The sequence below is a fragment of the Terrapene carolina genome, unplaced genomic scaffold, assembly GCF_002925995.2.
Source record: "Terrapene carolina triunguis isolate 2854851 unplaced genomic scaffold, T_m_triunguis-2.0 Scaffold666, whole genome shotgun sequence".
NCBI lineage: Eukaryota > Metazoa > Chordata > Testudines > Emydidae > Terrapene > Terrapene triunguis.
Window position 1 is genome coordinate 52684 of NW_020665017.1, and position 18172 is coordinate 70855.

Here is an 18172-nt window from a genome sequence, read left to right on the forward strand (position 1 = left end):
GATGGACCTTTGGTCTGACCCAGTACAGCCGTTCTTATGTTCTTATGTACTTTTTGGAACCTAAGACGGTAACTCATCTGTGTGTGTAAGTTACTTGCTTTAACTTTGTGAATAACTCTCTTGTTTCCTTTTTTAAGTTAATAAATCTTTAGTTAATTACAGGATTGGCCACAAGTGGTGTCTTTGGGGGAAGATCTAAGGTGCAATTGACCTGGGGTAAGTGACTGGTCCTTTGGGACTGGGCGTAACCTCAATATTGTGTCAAGTATCAGGGAGTAGCCATGTTAGTCTGTGTCCACAATTTACCCACGAAAGCTTATGCCCAAATACATCTGTTAGTCTTTAAGGTGCCACCGGACTCCTCGTTTTTTTCTGAATATTGTTGTAATTTTTGGTGTCAGGGACCATCTCTCACAAAAGCAGGTTTGCCCGGGTGGCAAGCTAGACCGAGTGCCCATGGCAACTGCCAGTGACTCCAGTTAAAGTAGTTATTATAGCGCTTGAGGAGTTCACATTTGATACTAGGTTGGTGAAATCCATGTTATAGAACACACAACCGGTTTGGGGTTTGTGCCCTGGTTTGCATAACTGGGCCCTGAGGCTGGCACCCACGTTGATGAGCCACTCCAAGCAGCTTGACACCCGGTGTGATCTGTGTGGACCCAGCCTCTCACTCCCGCAGGCAGCCAGAGGCCCGAGAGGGCGAGAAATCCGCTCCCTTGACGTCTGGGGAGGGATGGGTTAAACCCACCGAGTTCCTCACCCCAGATCAGAGCAGGAGAAGCCGGCCCGGGATGGGGACGTAATACCTAGAGGGACCTTCCTGTGCCAGCCCCGACCGACACTTGGGTCCCTAGCCCGGCTCCCGGCCTGTGTGTGCGCAGGGCCAGTCCCCGGCTGCAGCCCCGGCAGGGCGGTGAGCGGGGCGCGGGGGAGACGCGGCTCCGGGGCGGGAGGGAAACAGCCGCAGAGGGAGGAAATCGCTGCCGGGAGGAAGCGGCCGCAGGGCCGGGGGATCTGAGCTGCCCTGTGCCTGGGACCAGAGAGATCCCCCCTCCCAGCCAGCTGGTCCTATAGAAGATATAACCGCCCCCGCCCCTTGTCTCTCTGCTTATCCCCTGGGCAGCGCGCAGGGTCCCCGCTAGAGACGTCTCTGTTCCAGCCCCTGCTGCGGAGTCCGGCTGCGCTTGGAGCTCGGGGCATGTCCATGTCTACACTATAGGGGCACAGAGGCGGTGCTGTCCTGGTAACTCCATAGCATAGGCGCTTCCTACAGCAGTGGAAGGGATGTCGTTTATGGACCTCTCCCAGGGCAGTGGCTAGGACCAGGGAAGACTTCTCCCCTTGACCTGGCCACCTCTGTATTGGGCCTAACTACAGCACAGCCCGTGACGTTTTTCACAGCCCTGAGCGATGCAGCTAGGTCGAGCTAATTTTTAGGCATGGATGAGGCCCCTCGCAGTAGAGGCTGGTACCTCTGGCCCCAAAGATCCCTCGTTTGATCCCCATTGCTGGTCACATTAGCACGTCTTCTACCCAGATGTTTTGTCTTCAGGACCCCCATGCTGTGCCCATGGGTCTCCTGGCCCTTTTTCCCATGTGCCGCAATCATATATCCCTCCAGGCAAGAAGTTCAAACTCACAGAGCGTCCTTTGTAACAGCTGTTCAACCCAGCCCTGGTCACCCCTCTTTTCTGTCTTCAGGGCTGGATTTCCACCCCCCAGACCAGCCCTGAGTCCCAGATGGAGCCAGAGGTAGAGCCGTGCACGCTGGATCCCCAGTGCTCCAGTGACAGCCGCGTCCCTACAGACACTTCTGCAGGTGAGAGACACTTCCTAACTAACCCTGGCTCCCCAAGATGCCCTGAGCCCGTCCAGTCCTGCCTCATCTCGTCCAGTTCGGCACTGGGACCAACAGCTGCCACATTAATGTGACGGGGTCAGTTGTGACTCCAGCTGGATAAGTAATCTGAGACATTCGGGATGGATTTGTTTTTTCAGGCACACTTCTGTTTATAAATGGCAGGTAAAGTGTTAATCAACGAGGCACAGATGTTCACAGCGTGGAACAGGCGTGTGTGGTGGATGGTTATAAGCACTACAAGGTGTGTAGATGGTTTTGTTTGGTGTTTGTATAGTGCTAGGACAATGAGGTCTTTGTCCACCACGTGGGCTCCTAAATGCTACAGTAATACAAATAAATCACACTAATAGTAATAATAATTAGACACCATGGGGTTAAGTAGCTTATTGAGCTGCTGAACACTCTATCCATTCAGTCACCCTTCTTCAAGACATCTAAGAACCATTTATAAATGGAGCCGTAGTATAAATTTGTTCTGCCTTGTGAATTCTCAGATTTGTCGAACTAAGTGGTTCTCACATTTCTCCAGTTAAATAGACACGTGTCGTTCAGCCAGGAGTTACTGGGTGGAGGAGGGAATTTCCACCCCCCAGACCATAATTGGGGAGATTCTCTGGGCTGCGTTAGGCAGGAGAACATAAGAATGGCCATACTGGGTCAGACCAATGGTCTATGTTGCCCAGTGTCCTGTCTTCCAACAGTGGCAGGTGCCAGATGCTTCAGAGGGAATGAACAGAACAGGGCAACTTACTGAGTGATCCATCCCCTGTCGTCCAGTCCCAGCTTCTGTCAGTCAGAGGTTTGGGGATACCCAGAGCATGGAGTTGCATCTCTAACCATCTTGACTAATAGCCATTGGAGGGTGGACTGGTGGTTATGATGGGCCCTGCTGGCCTTAAATTAATTCTTGGTTGGCAGATCATGCTAACAGTGATTGCTATAGAAGTGTACACAACTCACAAACTGGGCTACATTGGCGAGTTAAAGGGGGTTCCAAAGAGGATGGATCTAGACTGTTCTCAGTGGTAGCAGATGACAGAACAAGGAGTAATGGTCTCAAGTTGCAGTGGGGGAGGTTTAGGTTGGATATTAGGAAACACTATTTCACTAGGAGGGTGGTGAAGCACTGGAATGGGTTACCTAGGGAGGTGGTGGAATCTCCTTCCTTAGAGGTTTTTAAGGTCAGGCTTGACAAAGCCCTGGCTGGGATGATTTAGTTGGGGATTGGTCCTGCTTTGAGCAGGGGGTTGGACTAGATGACCTCCTGAGGTCCCTTCCAACCCTGATATTCTATGATTCTAACCCTGGCAGCCTATCTCCATCCACGTTCATCTCTCTGCCCGTCTACCCCATGTGTACTCATCTCTTGGAGAATCCACCTCATTCCTAGGGGTGCTGTTCCAATGGTTAATTCCCCTCCCTGGTAAACATTGGCTGTGGCCAAAACGGCTAGTGCAGTTCTTGGATGCATAAACAAGGGAATCTCTAATAGAAGCAGAGATGTTATTTTATCTCTGTATTTGTCATTGGTCCAAGCGCTCTTAGAATTCTGTGTCCAGTTCTGGTGTCCACAATCCAAGCAGGATGCTTAAAAATTGGAGAGGGGTTCAGAGAAGAGCCGCAAGAATAATTAAAGGATTAGGAAACCTGCCTTATAGTGAGAGACTTCAGAAGCTCAATCAATTAAATTTAATAAAGAGAAGGTTAAGGGGTGACTTGACCACAGTCTATAAGTATCTACACGGGGACAGAGAAAGGTCTAACACAATCCAATGGTTGGAAGTTGAAGCTTAGACAAATTCAGGCTGGAAGTAAGAGGTACATTTTTAACGTTGAGAGTAATGAACCACTGGAACAATTTCCAAAAGGGTCGTGGTGGATTCTCCATCCCTGACAGTTTTAAAATCAAGTTTAGATGTTTTCCTAAAAGCTCTGCCCGAGGAATGATTTGGGGGCAGGTCTCTGACCTGTGTTATACAGGAAGTCAGACTAGATGCTCACAACGGTCTCTCGTGGCCTTGGAATCTATGAAGCTATACAGCCAAGGATCTTGATACTGGGTGAAGTTCTCTGGCCTGGGTTACACAGGAGGCTGACTGGATGGGCACAATGGTCTCTTCTGGCCTTGACATCCACAGGCGAAGTCCTGGCCCCATTGTAGCCCATGGAATCATGGATTCCAAGGCTAGAAGGGACCACTGTGATTATCTAGTCTGTTCTGCTGTATCACACAGGCCAGAGAACTTCCCTGAGTTAATTCCTGTTTGAACTAGGCCGGATCTTTTAGAAAAACCTCCACACTTGCTTTAAAACTTGTCATGGAGAATCCGCCACAACCCTTGGTAGGTTGTCCCTATGGTTGATTACTCTCACTGTTAAAAATGCATGCCTCATAAACCCAGCACATCCTGGATTTCAGCCCATGATACCTCTCCTAGCCTGCGTGTTGTGCTGGGACACTGGCTCCCAGCCAGCTCCTTCTCTAGAGGGTGGGTTGGGAGACGGTTTTTCAGCCCAGTGAGTGGTGATCTGTTTCCATGTCGTTCCAGCTGGCAACGAGGCGCAGAGCGGGGACAAGGAGGGGAGTCCTGGCCCGGAGGACAGGGCACTGTCAGGCGGGTCTGAGTGGGAGTTGTCCCCCAGCCCCGACCGGGAGTGGCCACCGATGACGCTCCCCACTGCCAACTCAGGGAAACCCTACAACTGTGCCGACTGCGGCAAAGCCTTCACCTGGCCCTCACACCTGGTGCAGCACCGGCGCATGCACACGGGTGAGCGCCCTTACCGCTGTGCCGACTGCGGCAAAGGCTTCGCTGACAGCTCGTCCCTAGTTAAGCACGGCCGGACCCACACAGGAGAGCGCCCCTACACCTGCCCCCAGTGTGGCAAAGGCTTTGTGGACAGCTCATCACTCACCAAGCATGCCCGTACCCACACAGGCGAACGCCCCTACTGTTGCCCCAGCTGTGGGCGCGGCTTCGCCGACAGCTCCCGGCTGGCCCAGCACCGACGCACCCATGCTGAGGAGCGACCTTACTGCTGCCCCGACTGTGGGAGGGCATTCGGCCGTCGGGCACACCTGATCGAGCACCGGTACACCCACACTGGCGAGAAACCCCACCGCTGCCACCAGTGTGGCAAAGGGTTCAGCCAGAGCTCCAACCTGACGCAGCACCAGAAGACCCACCTGGCGGAGAAGCCTTTCATCTGCCCACAGTGCGGGAAGGGGTTCTGTCTGCGCTCCCAGTTGGCCAAGCACCAGCGGTTGCACAGCCCTGACAACCCCCATCGCTGTCCCCAGTGCCACAAGGGCTTTGTGGACCGCTCACCGCTCCTCAAGCACCTGAGGATCCACACCGGGGAGCGGCCCTTCCGGTGCACTGAGTGTGGGAAGACTTTCAGCATGAGTTCACACCTCACACAGCATCAGCGAGTCCACACTGGTGAGAAACCCCACCACTGCCACCAATGCGGCAAGGCATTTGCCCAGAGCTCCAACCTGACGCAGCACCTGCGCACCCATACTGGGGAGCGCCCATACAAGTGCCCCAAATGTGGTCGGGCCTTCAGTGATAGCTCCAGCTTCTTGAGGCACCAGCGGCTGCACAGTGGGGAGCGGCCCTACCGCTGCCACCAGTGTGGCAAGGGCTTCGCTGATGGCAAGGTGCTGCGCAAGCACCAACTGACCCATAGCGGTGAGCGGCCCTTTGCCTGTGGGCAGTGTGGCCGTGCCTTTGCCCAGAGCTCCAACCTGGTGCAACACCAGGCCATCCACACCGGCGAGCGGCCCCACCGCTGCCACCAATGCGGGAAAGGGTTCTGCTTTCCCTCACAGCTGGCGCAGCACCGGAAGCTCCATGCCACTATTATTGTGGTGGACGATGGTGATAACGAACTCCCCTCCCCACCTGCCAACTAAGCCCCTCCATTCCCTGGCTGCCCTGGGTGGGGATTGAACCCGGGACTCCTCTGTTGCTTGAGTTACTGGGCCAAGAGGGTGATACAGACTTGTAATCCTTTATCCAGCCACTAGAGAGAGACAGGGAGCAGGTTTAGTGCTAGAGCTGATCAAGGGACAGAAAGAAAAACAGTTTCACTAAGTCAATTTGGTTCTGGAACAAGACACTTTTTTTCTTTTAATCGAAATTGTTGGTGATATTTTTCCCCCCAAAAGTCATGTGACTATAGGAAAATCTCTGCTTTAAAAAGAAGTCATTTTCTGATCCTCGTGATTGGGGAGAAAAGCTGGGAAAATTACTCCAAATGGCTCAGAATCGTGACTAAACAGACCCTTACATTTATGATTTTCAACCTCTCATGATGTTTTTAAGCCATGATTATTCTGGGGGCTGGCTCGTGATTTCTGAGTGCTTAGAGTGGCCATGCTGCTGGGGTTAAATTTTGGAGATATTTGTGAACCCACTCCAATCCCAATGGAGTTGGTGGAATTTGTTCATGTGTCTCACAGTTGTGAAGGGTTTAGGAATCCACCAGAGGCTGAATTTATAGCCAGGATTTTAAGGCTCAGGTGTAATTCACTGGCTTAATGCCTGTGGCCATGTCTCCCTCTAGTGCACAGCCCTGGCTACTACAACACCCACTGCTCACTCACAGCTGGGGGAGTTACCGCTTTAGCTCAGGGTAGCATGGCATCATGCATTGGGGTTGGGATTGAGGCTAACGGATGAGAGCTGGTCAGGAAATGATTTGTTTGTCCCCATGAAATTTTTTAATGAAAACATGGTTGGGAAAAATGTTTCCTTGAAAATTTTCATCTAAACTTTTGTGGAAAATGTTCAGGGTTTTTGTCAACAAACCTAAAGCTGAGAAAATTTGGGGTTCCCAAAACCCAAACAGTTTCCAGGTATTTTGCAATGAACCCCACCAACTTTTCCATGCAATGGAAATTTCTAGGGGAAAAAAAAAGTTTTGTCAACCACAACAACAACAAAAGACCAGGGGGACAGGACGACGACATTTTCCACCTAAAAGCCTTTGGATGGCCAGCATTTGATCAGCTTTGGAAGAGAGTCATGTGCCCAAATTCCTTCAGATCCTGTAATAATCACCTTTGGGGGCTGAGACCCCATGGGTTGGATATACAAGAATAAACAACACATCACAATGGAATTGGCTCCTTGCTTTTCAAGCCTTTTTGGAAGTGTCACACTATTGCTCCTATTTGATTGAAACCTCCCTGGTTTTATATATGTAATATGAAAATTAACATTTTCCTCCATTCTTTTCCCAAAACTTTTGTGTTTATTTTTTTTAGAAAACCAACACTTAAAAATAGTACTTAGGGAAGATTATAAATAACAACCTACACTTTTTGTTTTATTTGTTAAAACACAAAACAAAAAATAAAAACCAAGGAAAGGTTTTTTTTCACCAGGCAAAAAACGTTGTTAACTACAGGATTCTAACAACAGTATCACAAAGTAAGGGATAGCCATTAATAACCTTAACTCTGCCCTTCAGGAAGTGTTTTGTTAAAGACTGGGCTACTGTTGTTAGGACTCTACCACTTGGATTTGGATGTTAGGAGTTAGACTTCCCAGCTGGGATTTTTCAAAGGAGTTGAAGAGAATTTGGTTTCTAAATTCAATGGGATTAAATTAATTAGAGTGAATTGACATTTTGTAAGCAAAACATATTCCTGGCAAAAAATGAAGTTTAGTGAAAAATGGAGTTTTTCCTCATGAAAATGTTATTTTCAACAAAAAATTTTAACTGGTGATTACAAAATGCACATTTCTGTTTAATTTCAAATTGGATTTTTTTGCTTTGCTCTCCTCTCATCAAACACACTTGTTGTCTCACTTCTACTTTCACCCATCATTTGCAGTGAGGAAAAAAAAGAGGGGAGAAAATAACCCAAAATCCCAAAATTGAAAACTTTTTTTTTAAATCCAGACCGAAATTGTGATTTGAAAATAAAATGTTTCTCTTTCTTTCTTTCTCAAAAATATGTTAACCAGTTCTAGATCAGATTTCCTGGGGGGCTTTCAAGATCTTTTGTATGCTGGAAATCTGCCCCGATTCAAGACATCAGCTGCACCAATAGAAGTAATGATTTCCATAGTCTTCCCTAGGGGTTTACATTGGGACAGGTACATGACGAGCAGCTGGAATCAGCAGAGATCCCAATTTAGACAATGTTTGGGTTAAACTCTTCTTTCCTGAATCTTCCGTATTTATTAGGCGCCACTTTAGAGACACCTATGAACCTCTTCTCAGATGCATCCAGCACCTGGCTGCTTCTTGTGAAGTGTTGCTAGAAGCCGTAATTGCTATGATCCTTTCACCTCTGTGGCCTAAAAGGTGACCCAGTTTGGGACATCTTTAAAAGGGCCTGATTCTGAATAAAGTGTTGAGCACTTTTCCTCCCAAAATCAGGCCCCCTTTAAGGTTTTGAGCTGGGGCGCACACAGCCTTAAAATCTCTAGTCACTTCTGAAAATCTTGGCAGAAGGGATTAAGTCCAAACTCCCAAATATCATAGAATACCAGGGTTGGAAGGGACCTCAGGAGGTCATCTAGTCCAACCCCCTGCTCAAAGCAAGACTAATCCCCAGACAGATTTTTGCCCCACATCCCTAAATGGCCCCCTCAAGAATTGAATTCACAACCCTGGGTTTAGTAGGCCAGTGCTCAAACCACTGAGCTATCCCTCCTCCCTATCTGGGGTATTTGTTCATTTTTAGCTACAGGATTCTAACACCACCATCAGAAATGGAGGGATGTGCACTCATGACCTTAACTCTGCCCTGGAGGATGAATTTTGCTTTTAACTCAAGGACTCTACAATGATGCAGCAAATTAAGGGATATTTGTGATTAACCTTACCTGTGCCCGTCATGGGTTATATTTATCTGTGGGTTTAGCAACAACTGCTAGCATCTGATGTAGGGTTGCCAATCTTCCTGGATTGTCCTGGAGTCTCCAGGAATTGAAGATTCATCTTTAATTAAAGATTATGTCATGTGATGATACCTCCAGGAATATGTTCAACCAAAATTGGCAACCTTAATCTCATGAGGAGGTGAGACTTGGACATTACCACGCTGCATTTGGAGACCTTAATGTGTTCTACTTGCCAAACCCTCTTCCAAACTTTTTTTCCTTTGTAACATCTTTTTCAGTCCCTCCTTCATTTGCACCTTGCCTTAAATCCTCTCTGGTTCAGTTACTCATGTTTCTTTTTTCTCTCTTTATTCCATTGATTAGATTGGCCATTTCAATAAGCAGTTCCCTGCATTTTAGTCCTGGTTCTGGGTCGAGTTTTTATTTGTTTCTTTCTTTCTTTGGTGTTTTTTGTTATTGTTTAACAATTTTAACTCAGACGTCTTTTCTCCAAACTGCTGCTCGGTCATTTGATTTCCCAAAAGAACAAAAAAGGTGTGAACAGTCTGATTCACAATCCCTTCAATGCTCAACTCAGCAGGTTTCATTCCCAGGCCAGTGTCTTGCCGCTAGACCACGCTGTCAAAGCTACTGAGAGAATGTGGCGGTGGTGAGGGGGGCAGAGTCAGAACTCTTGGGTTCTATTCCCAGTCTAGGGATGGGAGTAAGCGGTACAGGAATGTCTGTGCAGTTGTGATCCATACAGTGAGCTGTCAGATGCAGTGAATTCTCAGGCATCTCCAGCTCAGGTTCCCAACACATCATAACTGGTCTCCTGGGTCTGACGTGTGGGCAGCTTGTCCCCTCCCCCTAGCAGCATCCTGGCATTCATCCAGACTGGATTCAGCTGCTCCCTTCCAACCTCAGAACAAACAGATCCTTCCCCCATTGGAATGGGGCTCAGACCCAGATCTCCCCCACAGCTGTTCAGAGTGAATGTGCCAGAGCTATGTGCCAGCCAGACCCCATCCGCACCCCAGAGCTAGCTCCCCACCCCATCTATAACACTGCCTTCCTGCTATGCTGACACTGTTTCCCTGAAAGAGCAACCCCCCACAAATGCTGCCTGTCACAGCTCCCATTTCAGGAGCAGACCCCATCTCCATTGATCCAATTATTCCCAGCTCTGGGAAGGAAATGGGGTTTAGTGAGTTAGAGGGGGGATCGGAAAGGGGGAGTCAGGACTCCTGGTTTCTATCCCCAGCTCTGCGAAGGAAGTGGGGTCTAGTGGGTTAGAGTTGGAGGGAGATAGTGTAGTCACTCACACCTCCCCAGAGTACTGGATATTCCAGTACTTCCAGGAATGGTGTGCGCCCTCCCTGCCAGCATGACTTGGGGGGAAATTCCTTCCTGACCACCAATTTGGTGAGCAGTTATACCTCGATCTTCAATTAGGTTCTGTTCTCTCTGAGCTTTGTGACTCTTTCGTTACAGAAGAGCCAAGTGCAGGGGCTCAGGAGCGGCCAGCCCCCCTCTGGCCCAGGGGGCTCTGGGATTGAGGGCTTTGGTTTGGAGCGCAGGGTCCTTCCAGATTTCAGAGCTAACCCTCGAGAAAGCCAAGGTCTGCGGAGTCTGCAGGCAGTGCTGCCAGCCACAGAGACTCCAGGGGGGAGTGCAGTTTAGGAGGGCGTGACACAAAGTGCAACTAGGATGAGCATGGCTCAGCAGGCAGCTCCGGGGCTCAGTGTGTCGGCCGACCCCAGGTTTAACCTGGTAACAACAAAAACACGACAACGGGCTGTGGGCTTTTGTTTTTAATATAAACAAACCTGCTGCGTAGTCCAGCCTCAAGTGGCATTGGCTCGGGGTGGGAGGTAGCATAGACCCCTGGGCGAACTGCAACACTGAGGGCAGGTCCACCCTGCCTGATGCTGGTCTATACAGCAAAGAAGGGCCGCTCCCCTGGGGCACCTCTGAGTTTGTCGCCATGGCGCAGCCTTGTTAGAAGCAGACTGGAGCCAGGGGCCAAATTTGGCCCTATCTTCCTTGGGGTGATGAAAGGAGAGAGCTCTGCCCCCGCAGGCCTGGCCTAAATTGGTGGTAATGGTGGGAGGAGCGTTTAGGAGACGGCGCTTCCTACTGGACGGAGAGTTCAGCACCAAGGCGGGGAAGAGAGGACTGGTGCGGCAAGATGCAGGAACCACCTTCCCTGGTGAGCTCTGATCTGAGACATCCGATCCTGCTCCATGGGGTGCTGCTTGGATCAGGGCTGCAGAGAATCCAGCCACTTGCTCCTGCCTTGTGCCCTGACCATCTCAGCTTACACCTGCCATGGCCCCAGCCCCAACCAACCCCCCGCCCCCGGCCTTCAGCTCCACCTAGGCCTACGCCCCCAGTGACCCTAGCTTTGTCCTGCCTGTCCCAGCAAGGGAGTATCTCCACACTCAGTAACCACCAGCCCCTGGTGGTGAGTCCTCTGGTGCCTGGCCAGGTTGGAGCTGACCCGGAAGGTGCGGCCGCAGTCCTGGCACTGGTAGGGCCGCTCCCCGGTGTGGATTCTCTGGTGCCGGATGAAGTTGGAGCTGCCAGCGAAGGCGCGGCCACACTCCAGGCAGTGGTAGGGGCGCTCCCCAGTGTGGGTGCGGCAGTGCTCAGCGAAGGCAGTGCTCTGCCCAAATCTCTTGCCACAATCGGGGCAGTGGTGGGGCTTCTCACCGGCGTGGCTCCGGCGGTGCCGGGCCAGGGAGGAGACACTGGCGAAGACTGCCCCACACTCAGCACACTTGTAGGGTCGCTCCCCTGTGTGGCTCCGCATGTGCTTGACTAATGCAGCCCGGAGCCGGAAGCGCCGGCCACACTCGGGGCAGCCGTGAGGTCGCTCGCCACGGTGGATTAGCTGGTGCCGGCTGAGGTGGGTGGCGCGGGTGAAGCCCTGGCTGCACTGGTGGCAGCGGTAGGGGCGCTCCCCAGTGTGGGTGCGCTGGTGCTCCACCAGTAGGGAGCTGCGGTCAAAGCTGCGCCCACACTGGGCACATGAGAACGGCCGCTCCCCCGAGTGGCTGCGCCGATGAATGGTCAGGAGTGAGTGGCTAGCAAAGCCTTTCCCACATTGGTGGCAGTAGTGGGATCTCTCCCCTACGGCATGTGTTCTTCGGTGCCTGGCCAGCCCCGCGCTCCCTGTGAAGCTCTCCCCACACTCGGGGCAGCACCAGGGCCCCTCGCCCGCTGCATGGAGGCTCTGGTGCCGGCAGAGGTTGGAGCTCTGAGTGAAGCATTTCCCACACTGGGTGCAGCAGAAGGGACGCTCCCCCGTGTGGACCCGCTGGTGCTTCGTGAGGTTCGACCTGCGGCTGAAGCCCTTCCCGCACATGGGGCAGGCGATGGGGTTTGGGGTGCCACCCACTGACCTGTCGCTCATGCCACTCTTCACGCAAATGGAACCCAGAGGTCCGGGATCCTGCTGCCCTTCCACCCAGCCATCGCCCCCCTTGGGTCTACAGGACACATTCCCTTTGCATCTGGCTGCTTCCCTTTCATGCTGCAAAGTCTCTTCCTTGCTTCTACGCGGGATCTCGGCACCTGGAAGATGAGCCAGATGGGAGTCATTGCTGCACTGATGCCCAGAGGAGGTGCCAGGGGGCGGATCAGGAGTGGCCTGTAATAATCTATGGCTGCTCTAGATGTTTGTCTGTCTAATGTACGGAGGGTTACTGCAGCATCTATTGGGTCAGTTCCATATCCTGGCAGTCAGGAACCGTGGCTAGACAATAGCTCAGGTCAGAGCTCTTGAGATGCACACCCAGGACTAGCTACCTCTGCCCTCCCACCACTGGTGGGCCAGACCCACCTTCCTAGGGCTGAGATCCAGATCCTCAAAGGTACTTCAAACTCATAACTTCCACTGAAATCAATGGGAACCTTTGAGGATCTGTGTCTGAATCACTCCCGCCCCCATGAAGGGGGGAGGGGACAGTCAGAGACGGAGAGGGAGCGGGTGGTTAAAGAGACGCACACTTCCTGAAAGACTGGTTTTGCATGTTGGTTAAGGGGGAGAAACTGCCTCCCTGGATCTCTAGAGCTGGGGGTGTCTCAAGGAAGCTAAGCCTGCCTAGCATGGAAGATGAGGGAGTTAGCTACCCTCTCCTCTTTATTCACCTGCTGGAGTGCCAGGAGTGAAATCAAAGGGTGGTCCCTCACAGATGGTCTCCGAGTACCCTCACCTTCTTGGGCGCCTCTTGGCATCTCCTGTTCCTTGGAGCACTGGGGGTCTGGGACTTGCAGCTCTTCCCATCGCTCCATGTGGGACACGAGGTCGGGTTTGGGAACGGGGACGCCTGCCCCTGGAACAGCAGAGAGGAGGCATCGGAGATTATCACAGCACTGAGAACTTCTTACTGTCACTAGCAACAGTAGCATCTAGAAATCCCAGCAGAGATCAGGGCCCCATTGTGCCAGGGACCCGCACGAGCACCCAACGACCAAGTTTGGGGCTCTGTTGCCCGGGGTGCTGTACGGGCACGCAGAGGAAGACACTCCCTGCCCTGAACAGCTTACTACTGTCTACTCTAAATAGACAAAGTGCAGGAGTATGAACGGAGGCCCAAAGAGGAAAGGTGATTTGTCCAAGGTCTATAGCAGAACCGTGAATCGAACCCAGGAGTTGGGAGTCCTTGCCCAGTACTCAGCCAATGCCTGTGACACAAGTTCTGTCCAATAAAAGTAGGGCTGTCAATTAATTGCAGCCAACGCAAGCAATTAACGGAAAACAAATTAACTAGATTAAAAAATAGTCACGATTAATCACAGTTTTAATCGCACTGTTAAACAATTATAGAATACCAATTTAAATGTATGATAAATATTTCTGGATTTTTTCTATATTTTCAAATATATTGATTTCAATTACAACACAGAATACAAAGTGTACAGTGCTCACTTTATATTAGTATTTTTGATTACAAATATTTGCACTGTAAAAAAGATAAACAGAAGAAATGGTATTTTTCAGTTCACCTCATACAAGTACTATAGCACAATCTCTTTATTGTGAAAGTGCAACTTACAAATGTAGAATTATTATTATTACTTTAGAACCTACAAGTCGAAGCATGAAGAGGCATACTAATGTTTAGCATATCTGACACATAAATACCTTGCAGCGCCAGCTACAACAGTACCAGGCGAACGCCTGTTCTCACTTTCAGGTGACATTGTAATTAAGAAGCAGGCAGCATTATGTCCCGTCAATGTAAACAAACTTGTTTGTCTGAGCGATTGGCTGAACAAGAATCAGCCTGACTGAGTGGACTTGTAGGCTCTGAAGTTTTACATTGTTTTGTTTTTGAGTGTAGTTTATGTAAAAAAATAATTCTACATTTGTAAATTGCACTTTCACAATAAAAAGGTTGCACCACAGTACTTGTATGAGGTGAACTGAAAAATAATATAAAGTGAGCACTATGAGCACTCTACACTTTGTATTCTGCGTTGTAATTGAAATCAGTATGTTTGAAAATGTAGAAAAACATCCAAAAATATTTATAATAAATTTAAATTGATATTTTATTATTGTTTAACACTGCGATTAAAACTGTGATTAATCGTGACTATTTTTTAAATCTCGTGATTAATTGTAATTATTTTATTAATAATTTGACAACCCCAGATAAAAGATCTTACCTCACCCACTTTGTCTCTCTGATATCCTAGGACCAGCACAGCTACACTGCATATCACAAGAGACATAATGTCCTCCTAAATTGACATTACTTGGGCACAGGATGCCCAGGGCATTGCTAATGGGTAGGGCATCTGATTTTAGGTTTTAGCTGATAAACACCCACAACACACCCCAATACAAAGAAAAGAAATCAAACATTGGAACGGTTATAAGGGCTTGTCTAGATGGAGCAGTAATGTGCACTACAGGAGTATGATTTTTCAAATGAACGAATGTGTTGAGCACTAATTGGGCCACAGGGATCCTGCTGGTGCGCATTAGAAGCTCCCTAGTGTGCTCTAACATAGTGCTGTTTGAAACAGTGCTAAGTAAAAGCGCACAAGGGTCCATAGCAAATAGATTACTCATTACACTATATACAAAGAGAAATCCAAAAACCGGGGGGTTTCAGGGCTATCTACACAGAACTCAACAATTGTTAAAAATAACACTGGAAAAACTGAAGTTAGTGATCCCAAAAGCAGAAGCCCCACTAACAGGTCACCGAGGGCCCTCAGTGCCAGCCCAGCTGCTGTTCCCACCATGTGGGCATCTAGAGGAGTTGGGTGAGTCCCAGCTCCAGCTCCCACACCACAAACTAACTCACCCGTGGTAGACTGTGTGGCCAGGGAACAGGTGGCTCCCCGGAGAGGGAGTCATTGCTCCACCAGACACCAGCCCCCCTCCTTCATGCCTTCTCCACAGCTGGGCTGCCCCTACGCTTCCTCCCCACAGCCCAAGTCAGCCCACACCCGGGATCATCGCTGGCACAGCCACTCCCCCCGGGCAAGGCAGGGCCTCGCCTGCAGCACAAACCCCGGGGCTACCGGGGGGGGGGTCTCCGATCCCAGCCGCGGTTCGGCTCCGATCCCACCCAGCCCTGCGGCCGCTTCCTCCAGGCAGCGATTTCCTGCCTCTGCTGCTGTTTCCCTCCCTCCCGTGGCCGCCTCTCCCCGCGCCCCTACTCACCGCCGGGCCGGGGCGATCCCCCGGGGCTGCCGACTGGGGCTCGCCCTGCGCGCACACACTGGCGGGGAGGGCAGCGGGGCTCGGGACCCAGGTGTCCGGGGCTGGCACAGGAAGGTCCCTCCGCTATCCCGTCCCCCTCCCTGCTTCAGGCTCCACTCCAGGAGCTTGGTGTCTTTAACCCATTCGTGCCCCGGCTCGCCGGGGAACGGAGATGTAAAGTAGGAGGGAGACTCTGGTGGGAGGATTTGAACCAGGGGCAGGGGGCGCAGGGGCGCCAGGGTGGTACAAAATCAGAGGCAGCCCATGGGTTATGGCTGCCACAGCTGGGAATAAAACCCAGCCCCCCCCCTGCTCTAACCAACTGGACTCCACTCCCCCCGCCGCAAAGAGAACCCAGGAGTCCTGAGATCCATTCCCCTCCCCACCCACTAGACCTCATTTCCTCCCAGAGCCAGGAATAGCCTGGTCAGCTGAGACAGGGTCTGCCCTGACATGGGGGGGGTCTGATGGGAAGTCTGGTGTGTGTGTGTGTGGGTGTGGGGGGGATATTGCTTGATCTCCCAGGAGACACACTGTCAGCACAGCAGGAAGGCACAGGGTTATAGACAGACAGGGAGCGGGCCCTGGGGGAAGGGGAATGGGTCTGGCTGGCAAATAGCAAATAGCTCTGGCACATTTACTCTGAAAGGCAGAGGGTGGATGTGGGGGAGATATGGGTCTGAGCCCCAGTCCAATGGAGGAAGGGTCTGTTTGTGCCTAGGTTGGATAGGAGTGGCTGAGTCTAGTTTGGAGGGAGGGGGCAGCCCCAGGATGCCGCTGGGGAGGGGATAGGCTGCCCCATCTGTCCAGCTTTGGGTGACCCCTTAAGCTCACACCCCACATGGCTGAGTGCACAGGGATTGGGATCCAGATTCGGATCCCGCTGTTAACACTGGATAAGCCAGGGAAGGGCCACAAGAACAGGGCAGGGGTAGCTCACCCGTCCGGCTGCCCCTCTGTTCCCCTCCCTCCTACACCCAGGAAAGGGAGCAGACAGAGCCAGGGATGTGGCTTCCACCATCATCTTTATTAGTGAGCAGAGTGTTCACACAGGGCAGGGACAAGCCCCATCTGGAGTCAGCTGCACAGGTCCCCAGAGACAGCACCACCACCAGGGCTAGCACAGCTCGGGGCGGGGGGGGGTTTGTCATGCTGTGGTGGAGGGGGAGAGGTCAGGGGGGGGGCCGTGGGGGGCGGGGGGGGGGGGGGTGAGGCGGGCGGGGGGGGGGGGGGGGCTCAGTGGCAGGAGCTGTGGGGGCCATGCTGAGCTGGGAACTCTGTATAGGCTGGGATGGGGGAGCGCTTCATGGGAAGAGCTGTGCAGGCCGTACCGGGCGGGGGGGGGGGGGGGTGGCTCCATGGAGGCCACACCAGGGTTGAGGGGGAGAGGGGTCTCAGTCATCAGAACCATCGGGGCTGCCATGACCGGGGGACTCGAGAGGGCGGCTCAGGAACACCTCCTCATAGGAGCAGGGGGAAGTGAAGGCCTGGGCAGGGGTCAGCCCCAGTGCACGCCCCCCAGCTCCGCCCCCTCCACGGTCCCGCTCCTCCTCCTCTTGGGCGCGGCGGCGGAAGGACTGGAAGTCGGTGGCGGCGCAGTTGTCGGGCAGCCCCTGGGGCACCTGCCCATCCCCGGGACGACACACCTCGAAGCGCACCCAGCGGTAGGCCCCGCACTTGCGGGCCCCGGGGCAGCTCTGGATCAGGTTGTGCACGGCCGGGTGCGAGAAGCCGAAGAAATCAGCCCCGGCTGCCTCCAGCTCAGGGTAGGGCCGCCCCCGGGCAGCACTGATGGCCGCCAGGAGCTGGGCGTGGCAGGTGTCAGCCGTGGTGCCCGCCAGGGCACTGCCCGGCTCATCCTCAGGCACGATCTCAAAGCGGGGACCCACTCCGCCATCTTTGATCTGGCAGGTGTAGAGGCAGCGCTGGTCAGGGCGCCGCATGCTGGCGTAGACCCGTGTGCTGCAGAAACCCACTGGGTAGATGGCTCCCTCATCGTGGAAGCCTGCCCGGTCGGCCACGATCTCACCCAGGCTGTAGACCGTCAGCCCACCCAGCGCGATGGGGAAAACAGGCCGACCCGAGGGGTCCAGCGGCACTGGCTGCACTAGCCGCCGCACCCCCCTGTCTGGTGCTGCCCGCCGCTTGGCCGCACGCCCGTTCTCCTTGCCCTTCTTGGGCCGCTTCCCCGCAGGCGCTGGCTCATCTGGGCCAGGTGTCGGTGCCACGCCGTACCCTGCTGAGATGCCCCCCAATGGCACCGCCGGGCTCTCCTCCTCGGCTGACAGTGCCTGCAGCTGCAGCAGCTTGGTGAAGAGGAATCGACGCTCCTCTCTCGCCCGCAGGAATTTCTCCTCCAGCCGGGCAATCTCATCGCACAGTGCTGCATTCTCGAACACCATGGCCTTGGCTGCCCGGCGCAGCCGGCTGTACTTCAGCCGGTACTTCTCATTCTGGCTCTTCCTTGACACCTTCTTCATCCTCGGCTCACCACGATAGCCACCTTCAGACCTGCTGGAGCAGAGAGCCCGGGCACCATCACCTCTATGGGCACACACAGGCACACACATTCATAGATTCACTCTCACATGGACACTCACACAAAGATCGCTGTTTCCCATCCATTCCCAGAGCTCCCTCCATTGGCTCTGTCCCTGCAAAGGCCGCTGGACTCTGCAGAACAGCGCATTTCATAAACGTTAAGGCCAGAAGAAAGGCCCATTTTGCCCCTCCATC

General features: G+C 52.5%; 3 protein-coding genes across 3 annotated transcripts in view; 1 reads left to right on the forward strand and 2 right to left on the reverse strand.

The window, feature by feature from the left end:
- Positions 1-15482, reverse strand: part of LOC112117612 (zinc finger protein 271-like) — a 50758-nt gene extending 35276 nt beyond the window's left edge. Inside the window, exons 1-3 of the mRNA XM_029913483.1 lie at positions 15398-15482; positions 12930-13049; positions 11213-12288 (exon numbers count right to left, since the gene is read on the reverse strand). Of these exons, the coding sequence (XP_029769343.1) occupies positions 11213-12288; positions 12930-13008 (1155 nt within the window). The 5' untranslated portion in view covers positions 13009-13049; positions 15398-15482. The remainder of the gene's footprint in view (positions 1-11212; positions 12289-12929; positions 13050-15397) is intronic.
- On the forward strand, positions 839-8396 carry LOC112117611 (zinc finger protein 501-like). Its single transcript, XM_026659719.1, has 3 exons — positions 839-916; positions 1705-1822; positions 4414-8396. Exons 2-3 carry the CDS (start codon positions 1744-1746, stop codon positions 5781-5783), a joined length of 1449 nt encoding a protein of 482 aa, XP_026515504.1. The 5' UTR covers positions 839-916; positions 1705-1743; the 3' UTR covers positions 5784-8396.
- Positions 15483-16666: 1184 nt separating the features above from the next.
- TBRG1 (transforming growth factor beta regulator 1) lies at positions 16667-18031 on the reverse strand. Its single transcript, XM_024221132.3, has one exon. It carries the CDS (start codon positions 18004-18006, stop codon positions 16831-16833), a length of 1176 nt encoding a protein of 391 aa, XP_024076900.2. The 5' UTR covers positions 18007-18031; the 3' UTR covers positions 16667-16830.
- Positions 18032-18172: the final 141 nt, after the last annotated feature.